The sequence below is a fragment of the Schistocerca serialis genome, chromosome 2 (genome assembly GCF_023864345.2).
Source record: "Schistocerca serialis cubense isolate TAMUIC-IGC-003099 chromosome 2, iqSchSeri2.2, whole genome shotgun sequence".
Lineage (NCBI taxonomy): Eukaryota > Metazoa > Arthropoda > Insecta > Orthoptera > Acrididae > Schistocerca > Schistocerca serialis.
This window is the reverse complement of record NC_064639.1, coordinates 233,580,621-233,592,862: the sequence shown is the minus strand read 5'-3', so window position 1 is coordinate 233,592,862 and position 12,242 is coordinate 233,580,621. Positions and strand designations below refer to the sequence as shown.

General features: G+C 43.1%; 1 protein-coding gene across 1 annotated transcript in view; it reads left to right on the top strand.

The window, feature by feature from the left end:
* The window catches only part of LOC126455873 (probable G-protein coupled receptor CG31760), a 1,325,234-nt gene that overhangs the window by 1,252,752 nt on the left and 60,240 nt on the right, over positions 1 to 12,242 (top strand). Inside the window, exon 10 of the mRNA XM_050091633.1 lies at positions 11,370 to 11,523. Coding sequence (XP_049947590.1) covers positions 11,370 to 11,523 — 154 coding nt within the window. The remainder of the gene's footprint in view (positions 1 to 11,369; positions 11,524 to 12,242) is intronic.

Here is a 12,242-nt window from a genome sequence, read left to right as displayed (position 1 = left end):
TGATCCCATGAACAGTCTCACACGCGTAGACGAGGTTCTAGACGTCCACGCAGCACAGACGCCCGCCAGGATCGTCATATTGTACGGGCAACAGTGACAGATCGTGCAGGTACCACAAAACAGGTAAGAGGACTTGTGAGCCCATACGTGTCAACACGGACCGTTGCGAACCAGTTATTAGCATTGGGATTATGGGCACACACAGCTCTAGCCCGTCTTCCACTCACGCCACTGCATTGACGTGCACGGCTAAACTTGTGCCGTCAATCGCTTGGAGGATAGAACGGCTCGTCGTACTCTTCAGTGATGAAAGCAAATCTTACCTGCTCGCACGTGGTGGTTGTTCGCGCGTACGATGTAGGCCTGGTGAGCGCTGTACCGTCAAGTTCAACCATCCAAGACACGCTGGCCCGACACCATGGCTTATGGTCTGGAGTGCGGTATGTTACAACTCTGGTTCGCCTTTGGTGTTTCTAAAGGAGACACTGAGTAGCGCTCAGTACGTGCAGAATGTTGTTACATCCGTTCTTCTGGTGTTCTTGCAACAGGAAGATGATGTCTTGCTCCAACAGGATAACGCTCGCCCGTGAAACTCAACGTGCTCTGCGAGACGTGCAGCAAATTCCCTGGCTAGTACGATCTCCGGACTTGTTGCCAACCGAGCACGATGCGACGAGAAGTGACTCGTGCATCTTGTCTGCTAACAATTCTTAAGACCTACGCGAACAGGTCGAGCAGATCTGGCATAACGTAGTCTAGGACAGTATTCGCCATCTGTATGTTCGACTGGATGCCATAGTCAGCGCCTGCATTGTTGCGCTCGGAGGCTGCATCACGTAGTAACACGGGTGTTTAAGCATCGGTCGATACCTGGTACCTCAGAACAGTTTGTGCCACTGATGTGTAACAGTAATTATTTCACGTACTCCATATGCACTGTTGCGGCAGTAAATGTTGAATGAATTGGAAAACTCTAAAAAGGTGTAGATAAATATGAGATGGGATATATGGCACTGAGAGAAGAATTTGACGGAGCACTCAAAGATCTAAGGGTACGGGAGTAGGCGACGTTCCCCAGAATTACTGAGATCTTTATAAGATCCAGAGACAAGGTTCTTCCACCAGTATGCTGGATATATAAAACAGGCTAAATGCCCTCGATCGTCAAGAAGAATCCAATAATCCTAATTCCGAAAAGGGGATGGTGTTGATAGTGATAGGTCTGAATATTACCGAATTACCTACCAGTTTAATAAAACACTACAACAAAATAGTGACAGGAATTGTTGGAAATGCTGGTAGAGGCTGACCTAAGCAAAGATCAGTTTGTGTTTCGAAGAAGTGAAGGAGCTCGCGAGGCAATACTGAGTCCGTAATTTACCTTCAAAAAATGGTTCAAATGGCTCTGAGCACTATGGGTCTGTGGTCATCAGTCCCCTAGAACTTAGAACTACTTAAACCTAACTAACCTAAGGACATCACACACATCCATGCCCGAGGCAGGATTCGATCCTGCGACCGTAGCGGTAACGCGGTTCCAGACTGTAGCGCCTATAACCTCACGGCCACTCCGGCCGGCCCGTAATTTACCTTAGGAGATAGGTTAAAGAAAGGAAAACCTACGTTTATAGCATCTGCAGATCTAGAGGACGCTTTCGACAGTACTGACTGGAGAAACACAAACTGGAAAAGGTTATTGACAATTTGCACAGAAATCAGAGTGCATTTAAAAGAGGACATGAAAGGGAAATAGTTATTGAGGGAAATGAAGGTTGTAGCCCATCGCCATTGTTGTTCAATCTATACATTGAGCAAGCTGCGAAGGAAATCAAGGACAAATCTGGAAAGGGAACTGATATTCAGAGAGAAGAAATAAAAACTATGAGGATTTCTGATGGCATTGTATTTCTGTCATAAACGTTAAAGGATGTGGAGGTTAAACAATAGAATATATCTGAATTCAGTCACACAGTGATAAGAGAACTACTCAGGAACTCAGATAGCAAAACCAATGATTATCGCCGACGTAGAGTGGACATAAAATGCAGACATGGAAAGACAAATAAAGCATTTCCGAAAAGGAGAAATGTCGTATCATTTATAATAATTTTATAAATGCGAAAGTGACTCTGTATGTTATGTTTCCCAAACCGCTGAACCGATGTCGATGAAGTTTTGTATCCAGAGGAGACAGCTCAAACCCTGAAGAAGATCGTAAGCTATACAAAATAGACCACTTAGAGGACGAAGCAGGGAATGGAAATTTTTTTGAGATCATTGAACATAAACGATGTTAAAAAATTATTAAATTTGTTGTATAATGTACACGTTGTATAACGTATAGATACTCAAACAGCGCTGTCCACAAACTTGCACTCCTGCAAGAGAAGAAATAAAAACTATGAGGATTGCTGTGCAGCGACTGCGAATGCATGACTTATACTTACCTGAACACATGAGGGCAGGTGACGTGACTGCAACTACGATAGCTTACTTACGCACCATCACTCATCATGACAAAACTACTGATATGCGAATGCAACTCCGAGTAACAGCCAATCAATCATAAATGTGTCAGGAAGTATTTTCTGAAAGTACTTTTCTAGAGTGTAACATTCTACGGACGTAAGTAACAGAGACAAGAGGATAATACATGCTTTTGATGTGGGATGCTACCGAAAAATGGTGAAGATTAGATGGGTAGATCGAATAAGTGTTGAGAAGGCACTGAATCGAACTCAGGAAAAAAAATGGTACAGCACGACTAAAACAAGGTATCAATTAAAAGAGTGCAAATTGAGATATCAAGAAATAGTTAATTTGGTTGTGGACTGAGGTGTGATGACTAAAAGCTATAGATAAGAGGCCAAGGTTCGAATATAGTGAACAGATTGAAATGGATATTGCAGTAGTAACTGACGATCGCAACAGCAGATCGACTGGATCCTCCCATGTATTTATTAAGCATGTTAATTGTCAGCGTCAGTCAGTTATTATGTTTAGTGACACTTAGAAATTTGTAAGCATGTATAAGCACACTACATCGCAAGATAGTGTGTACAGCACGAAGAGGTGGTACTTGACGAGTAGAGAACTTTCGGCTGTCTTGAACTCCGCTACTAATAAAAGGTTGAGGGTGGGTCCATTAACCACACTACCGCATGTCAAGCATTCCCTACGTATTTTTTCCACTCTTTTGTGCATAATTAAAGCTCTCTTGTATGTTTCCAGAAGGAGTAGCGGTGTTTCGGTATAGTAATATTCCAAAGTAGTCTACATTTGTATGTTACCTGATGAACAGCATTATTTTAGAAATGAATCGTTCACTCGTAGATTGTATTTGGAAGGGAAAAGTAATTTTGCTTCTCGAAGCACGTACGAAAAAAAAGAACATCTACGGAAGACAGCTTCTTTATGTTGTTGGGATGACTCAGATATAACAAGATTGATTCGTATTCAAAAACAGAGAATTCCAGTTCTTATTTATTTACTATGAATTAGGCGGATATATTCTTAATCAGACCACACCTGACTCCACCACTAATCTTGTCAGACGTGAAAAGTGTATGTATTCGTTTTGTAAAAAAGCAGTAAACTAAATTTTGTGCCAGTGAAGTCGAATATAATAAGAAGGAATGTCGTATAGGTAGACTGTTCGCCATGTAGCTTCTTTACTTAATATACCATATTACGAAGGGAGCAACTTCACGATACAAACATACATTATAGCATACGCGAAATCTCGACGCAAATACGACATTAAGTTGCGTTTCATCAGTTTGAAATTGATTAACCTTTCTTCCTGTTAATGTGCTGTCAAATAAACAACTGTCTATAATATAAAATCAATAGACCGTTAAGTGCACTGTTTGACTTGTAACGGCATGGGAGTTCAGTATTCTATTAATTTAGTTAGGGGGGGGGGGCTGAATAAATTTAAAGCGACAATAATTTACAGCAAACACCCTTGCTGAAACATTACGAGATTTGCTGAAGTCGTAGAAGTACTTTAGTTGTACCGTCGAATAAAACACGTCAACTTCAGTGGTTATAAAAATATACTTCCCAATCGGGAACAGCTACCGCAATCAATAGGTAGTGGTGGAAATTCATGACATCTTTAGTAGAAAGTTAAAGCGTTGGCCCTAACAGACAAATATTGATTTATAACCTCCTCCCCCCCCCCCCCACCACCCCACCCCTCCATCTCTACCCACCTTCTCACGCATCGGAAAATTTACTACAGCTCAAGCATAGAATCGACATTCACTGCAGCTAACATAGGAGTATTTCAGGTGTGGAGCACTCATTAATTCATGCTTTATTGTTGTGAATTTTTCACGTCGTTATTACGTGCGAGAACGGCTTCGCGCTCGTATGTCTTTGGTTTCGTTTATGACGGAGTACTGCATGAAGTGAACGGGGATCCATTTACGTAATGAAGTCAGCAAAGAGGTAGCTTTATGTGACGAGGGGAATGGAGAAAAATAATTAACGACATGACTAACACACGAACGAAAGAGTCTTCACGGTGCGTCAGGTCGGTGTTTCTCCCTGTAACTTACAACATAATATGTGATGGAACATTTATTTAGGTAGGTAAACGTTAGGAATGTTACTCTTTCTCCAGGAGTTATGAGCGTAGTTTACTTAGTTATTTGCAAGAGAGTTACAGGCAAGGACACATAACTTTTCAAATAGAACACGTTTTTTTTTTCTCTCTCATGTTGCTGATGTATTTAAACCAACTCTGTACAAAACCAGGAAATATATTCGCAGATGCGAATACCGGCAACCTCTAACTGTAGAATGGAATGACGACATTGAAAATTTGTGCCGGACCGGGATTCGAACCCAGATTTCCCTATTAAAAATTTCTGCTGTCCGTGCACGCATCACAGCCAGACCCATAATCTTTTTTTTAATTGATCTCATTTTGTTCGTTTTCGTTCATTGTATCTGCTCGGGGCGAACGTCGCAAGACACCCGTTTCAGTTCGTCGTTGATCCATTAGCTCAGTTTTTCTTTATTACAGAGGGCAGCTAACCCTCTGACCGAACACGCTGAGTTACCGTGCCGGCAAACTTCAATGCGTGACGTCCATCTGTCGCGCACCCGTACACTTATACACTTACAGGGTGTTTCAAAAATGACCGGTATATTTGAAACGGCAATAAAAACTAAACGAGCAGCGATAGAAGTACACCGTTTGTTGCAATATGCTTGGGACAACAGTACATTTTCAGGCGGACAAACTTTCGAAATTACAGTAGTTACAATTTTCAACAACAGATGGCGCTGCAAGTGATGTGAAAGATATAGAAGACAACGCAGTCTGTGGGTGCGCCATTCTGTACGTCGTCTTTCTGCTGTAAGCGTGTGCTGTTCACAACGTGCAAGTGTGCTGTAGACACCGCCTAGAACACAGTGTTGTTGCAACAAGACGAAGTTTTCAACGGAGGTTTAATGTAACCAAAGGACCGAAAAGCGATACAATAAAGGATGTGTTTGAAAAATTTCAACGGACTGGGAACGTGACGGATGAACGTGCTGGAAAGGTAGGGCGACCGTGTACGGCAACCACAGAGGGCAACGCGCAGCTAGTGCAGCAGGTGATCCAACAGCGGCCTCGGGTTTCCGTTCGCCATGTTGCAGCTGCGGTCCAAATGACGCCAACATCCACGTATCGTCTCATGTGCCAGAGTTTACACCTCTATCCGTACATAATTCAAACGCGGCAACCCCTCAGCGCCGCTACCATTGCTGCACGAGAGACATTCGCTAACGATATAGTGCACAGGATTGATGACGGCGATATGCATGTGGGCAGCATTTGGTTTACTGACGAAGTTTATTTTTACCTGGACGGCTTCGTCAATAAACAGAACTGGCGCATATGGGGAACCGAAAAGCCCCATGTTGCAGTCCCATCGTCCCTGCATCCTCAAAAAGTACTGGTCTGGGCCTCCATTTCTTCCAAAGGAATCATTGGACCACTTTTCAGATCCGAAACGATTACTGCATCACGCTATCTGGACATTCTTCGTGAATTTGTGGCAGTACAAACTGCCTTAGACGACACTGCGAACACCTCGTGGTTTATGCAAGATGGTGCCCGGCCACATCACACGGCCGACGTCTTTAATTTCCTGAATGAATATTTCGATGATCGTGTGATTGCTTTGCGCTATCCGAAACATACAGGAGGCGGCGTGGACTGGCCTCCCTATTCGCCAGACATGAACCCCTGTGACTTCTTTCTGTGGGGACACTTGAAAGACCAGGTGTACCGCCAGAATCCAGAAACAATTGAACAGCTGAAGCAGTACATCTCGTCTGCATGTGAAGTCATTCCGCCAGACACGTTGTCAAAGGTTTCGGGTAATTTCATTCAGAGACTACGCCATATTATTGCTACGCATGGTGGATATGTGGAAAATATCGTACTATAGAGTTTCCCAGACCGCAGCGCCATCTGTTGTTGAAAATTGTAACTACTGTAATTTCGAAAGTTTGTCTGCCTGAAAATGTACTGTTGGCCCAAGCATATTGCAACAAACTGTGTATTTCTATCGCTGCTCATTTAGTTTTTATTGCCGTTTCAAATATACCGGTCATTTTTGAAACACCCTGTACCTTAATTCCTTTATGGGGCAGACATTCAGTCAAAAACCGCTAGCCTGATATCGGCGGATGAGTACGATATTCCAGTGGCTTTGTAAGAATTACCATGTAGTGTTACTTCGCACGTGTATGCATCTCGGAAGGAACATTGCCTTTCACTTCTTACAAACACAAGCACTGCAATATCGTATCTGTACAAATCAGTTAAAGTCAAATTTCTATTAATTTTTGTTGGGGAGCTATAAACTTTCGTAGGGATGAATGCGACATTCGGTATATAACTGGCTGACTTCAGACGAAATTTGTGGTGGCGGAATCTTCATTTAGGTGAAATGGACGCGCAGCTCACAGCGCCTTGTAAACGACAAGTCGAGAACATGACAAAGAAGCGGTAATTGAGAAGGGAATGCGACTGGTTTTTGGAGTATACTAGCTATCATTCAGTCTGTACATTGAGAAAGCTGTGAAGGAAACCAAGGAGCAGTTTGAAAGAGATTTAACATTCTGGAAGAAAAATTTAAAATTGTGAGGTCTACCTGTAACAATGGAGTTTTATCAGAGTCGTCAAAGGAGTTGGATGATCAGTTAAACGGGAAGATGAGTCCTTGGAAAAAGGTTATAAGATGATATGTTAGATTTGTTACCGGTACTTTCAGTCATCATATGAGTAATGCGGAAATGCTCTGTGAACTCAAATGGGAAACCCTGGAGGGAAGAAGACGTTCTTATCGTGAAACACTGTTCAGAAAGTCTAGAGACGCGCCATTTGACTGACAGACCGAAACGACTGTATTACCACCAATGTACACCTCACGTTAGAGCTGCGAAGACAAGATAAGAGAAATCAGGTATCGTACAGAAGCATGTATTCATTGGTAGTCGACCCGTGCCTTATCACCCACTAGTAAGCGTTGCAGCTTCACGTTAGATGGTAGGTGGTAGGAGTTTCGAAAAATATTTTTATTATGTTTTCATAACATCTTGTCATAAAATATTTGCTAAGTAATTATTGATATTATATGCCACAACTTATTGTAAAAGTAATTTATAAATTTCATAAAGTAAATTTACTTCCTTAAGTTATAACTCACCATTACTGTGGAACCCGTGGGCAGTAAGGAAATTTTATTACTGACAGAGATAAAAAACAGTTGCCAGTAGCTATAAAAGGTTGACTATCCGTAATGTAGACAGTCGTCTTTTCCCGCTTCATTTACGAGTGGAACAGGAAAGGGAATGAGTAATAGTAGTACAAGATACCATCCACCATGCATCCTGTAGTAGCCTACCCAGTATGTATACTGTTGTAGATATTAACCAATGTAAAACGAGGGTAGTGGAATATTGTCGAGTTAAACTTAGAGACACTGAGGGATTTGGGATAAGAAACGAGGTAGTAGTTGAGTTCTGCTGTTTGGACAGCAAAATAACTGACGAGAGGAGGTGAAATGCGGATTGACAATAGCAAGAGGAATTTGTCTAACATTGAATTTTTTTATGATTACATGGCATTATTAGTGTTTTAGGAAACCATCTGAAAATACCCTGAGGGGACAAAAGTCTAGGGATACCGATATGCACACATACAGAGGGTGGTAGAACAACTTACACAAGGTAAAAAACCGCAGTGCCTTTCCAGAAATGTCATCTGCATTGAGGTGATCCGTGCGAGAGGGTTTCCGACATGATTGTGGCCGCACGATGGGAGTTAATAGACTTCGAATGCGGAATGGTACTTCGAGTTAGACCATTAGGGCATTCCGTTTCGGAAATCGTTACAGAATTCAGTATTCCGAGATCCATAGTGTCAAGAATGTGTCGAGAATACAGAATTTCAGGTATTACCTCTCACCACTGGCAACGCAGTGGCCGATGGCCTTCACTTAACGACCAAGAGCAGCAGGATTTGCGCAAAGTTGTCAGTGCTAACAGAAAAGTAACACTGCGTGAAATACCGCAGAAATCAATCTGAGACGTACGACGAACGTATCCGCTAGGACACTGCGGCGAAATTTGACAGTAATGGGCTACGACAGCAGACAACCGCTGCGAGTCCCTTTGCTAACAGCACGACATCGCCTGCAGCGCCTCTCCTGGGCTCGTGACCATATCTGTTGGACCCTAGACGACTGGAAAACAGTGGTCTAGTCGAATAAGTCCCGGTTTAAGTTGGTATGAGCTGATAGCAGGGTTTGAATGTGACGCAGATCCCACCAAGCCATGGACCCAAATTGTTAACAAGACACTGTGCAAGCTGTTGGCGGCTCCGTAATGGCGTGCTCTGTATTCACACGGAATTGACTGGGTCCTCTGGGCCAATTGAACCGATCACTCACTGGAAATGGTGTTTTTAGCTACTTGGAGATATTTGCAGCTTTTCATGGACTTCAAGTTCCCAAACAATGATGGACGAATGGCAATATGCCAAGTCACCGGGCCGTAGTTGTTCGCGATTGCTTCGAAGAACTTTCTGGACAATTAGAGCAAATGATTTGACCACCCACGTCGCCCGACATGAATCCAATTGAACATTTATGGGACATAATCGACAGGTCAGTTCGTGCACAAAGTCCTAAAACTGCCACACTTTTGCAATTATGGACCGCTGTGGAGGCAGCATGGCTCAATATTCCTACAGTGACTTCCAAGGACTTGTTGTTAAGTCCATGTCACATCGAGAACTGCTGCAATTCGTCGGGGAAAAGGTGGTCCAGCACGATAATAGGAGGTATCCTATGACTTGGGTCACCTCCGTGTACTCTGTATGTATTCGCGCCATGGTAAGAAAAATCTGCCATATTAAAAGGCGTATTACATTCCCTAGTTTCAAGAAAGCAAATCATTGAGTGCATATTGCACAAGTAGTAACAGTTTGTAAGGTGGCGTGGTCTCCTGACCTTCATTTCTTACAAATTCCGTCCTCACAATCGTATTCTGCACATCAAGACGCTTCATTCGAACCCAAACTCGATAAGGTAGAGTCAATTTTGTGTGAATTCATGTAAGCAATATGCAGATCTAATAAGTAAATCGCAAGTGCGCACCAAGGTTGAAAAAGTCGAGGCTGGCGTACACAACATGACGACCACAGGAATTTTCGTTCTAAAGAGGCAATCAGCCTGCTGGGAGGCCCATCCCTTCAGAGGGGTGAGTCAACATACCTACTTCGGCTGAAGCGACCGCCCAGAGAGAGGACAGCTTTTGCCAGAGCGAAGGGATAACGACCCTCGTGTTCGACTTAAAAGCAAATTCCGCTACATTGACGCATTTTTTGATGGACCCACTGCGTAGTTACGGAGTTCTTACAGGGGGACAGTATATGCCTAATGGAGATGCTACATATTTCCGCATTGGTCGACTTAAACGAAATGTCATTCTCTCGTTTAAAAGAGCAATGCTGATTGGCGGAATATTTCTGACGCAAAGAGCCAGAGGAGTGAGGGAAGACAGTGAATGATATACCCATGCAACTTTTCCAGAAAAAGGAGCCTTTCCGTTGTCACTCTTGGAGCAGGAACACGTAACGAGAGCGAGTGAGCTCATACGTGTAGGCAAAGAGAGAGGAACATAGTCTCTCCTCAGTACTTCACTGGGAGAGCACCTCTGTCATTAGTGAATTGGAGTGATACTCTATATTGAGTCACTCGCGATTAAGCATTGTTCACCGTGTTGGCCGCCACACTTATTGTGCAGTGTGAACACGGACAGACTACTAGTTAAACGCCTGCGAGCGAGTATTGAGTGGTATCGCGGTGGACTGGTTTATCTAACCAGTGTACCACACCAATAGTTAGACTAGGGGCAGATAGGAGTCCTTGACTTCATCAAGGCATAGGGAGAGTTTGATTGGCGAAGGTCAATCCAGATAGAAAGAGACAGTTGTGTTATTTGTCAGCAGCGAGAGACGCAGGCAGCAGTCGTTGCAGCTCACAGTATTGTGTGCCACAGTGTATGCGAGCCCCATCTGTCCTCCATAACAGTACACTCCCATTATATTTATCACTCAACAGCCTTGACTGTACCTAGAAAAGTTATTCAAGTTGTGTAGGCACGGCGCTCAGCCACTCTGCCGAGTAAATAACATTCTTAAAGGAAAGGGAGAAAAGAACCTTTCCATACTTTTTAAAATAATAGCATTCCTATCCATAAGAGTCAATACACCCAGAAATTTATTAATTTTTAAGAAAAAGTTTCACTTGATTTCTCAGAATTTTTTGCAATAAATAATATTTTTCCTTCCTTTAATGTTTTTCTTACACTAACTAGCAATACTCCAGTACCCAAGTATTCCACTAGTTACGTAAGAAAGAAGAATATTTTTATGTCGTTTCGTTACAGCGGACGACCTCAGAAGATATTTGTTGCTGAATGTTTCTCAAGCAGTTCTTGTTGGTAAATTAGGAGTGTCTGTCTGACTTCTGTAGTAGTGTGAGGTGGAAATTGTTTCTTGCAGGAGCCAAAGGGTACTTGTTGGAACAATCCATTGCACAACTTGACAAAATAAAACACACACACTCACAAGTTAATCCTTGGTTTTATAGGCGAGGTACACAAAATACAATTGACATTAAGTTTTCATGACAGAAAAGTGAGATAATAATCTAAATGTAGTACTGTTTCAACTTCACATATGAGAAGGTCATGTACTCGTAGGCATCTGTCTTCAACGGTTGCATTTAATGCAATTGCTTGGCACAAGCTGGAATAGACTATGAGTAGTAAGCATTCTCGCTATTATGTTCCAGGCTGACGCTGCTGTCGTTTTCGGTGCTGTGCGCACTGTGCACCCTGGGCCTGGTCTGTTACGTCTACCAGCACAGAAGGCTCAAGGTGTTCAAGGTGGCGAGCCCCATTTTCCTGGGCATCACGCTACTCGGATGTTCCATTATGTATCTCGAGGTAAAGTACTAATGTCACGCCCTGTGACAGTATGAAACAACGTTTTTTGTGTACATAAACTCAGAAAAGTTTAAACTAGGTGCCTTTTGTTATTTTACAATGAAAAGTGGAGCTTGGCGTCACGTACTAACCATTCAAACCGGTATGAACAACATCTGTTTCATTGACGCAACAAATAAAGCATCTTGCAACAAATGTATAGTGAAAGAGCATTAAAAGATATACATACCGCTTTGAAAGAGCGTAGGCTTCAATGAATAAGCACTCCGTCTTCAGGCCACGAGTGGCCTACCGGGACCATCCGACCGCCGTGTCATCCTCAGAGGAGGATGCGGATGGGAGGGCTGTGGGGTCGGCACACCGCTCTCCCTGCCGTTATGATGGTATTCTTGACCGAAGCCGCTACTATTCGGTCGAGTAGCTCCTCAATTGGCATCACGAGGCTGAGTGCACCCTGAAAAATGGCAACAGCGCATGGCAGCTAGATGGTCACCCATCCAAGTGCTGGCCACGCCCAACAGCGCTTAACGTCGGTGATCTTACGGGAACCGGTGTATCCACTGCGCCAAGGCCATTGCCAGGCTACAATGAATAGCGGATGAAATTGAAAAGGAAATTCTTACTTTCTCAGTACTACCGAGAAAGATATACTTCCGACCCTTCAAAGACAAATGATGTTGGAAATTATGATGTTCACCTAACACCAATCGATAACTTCT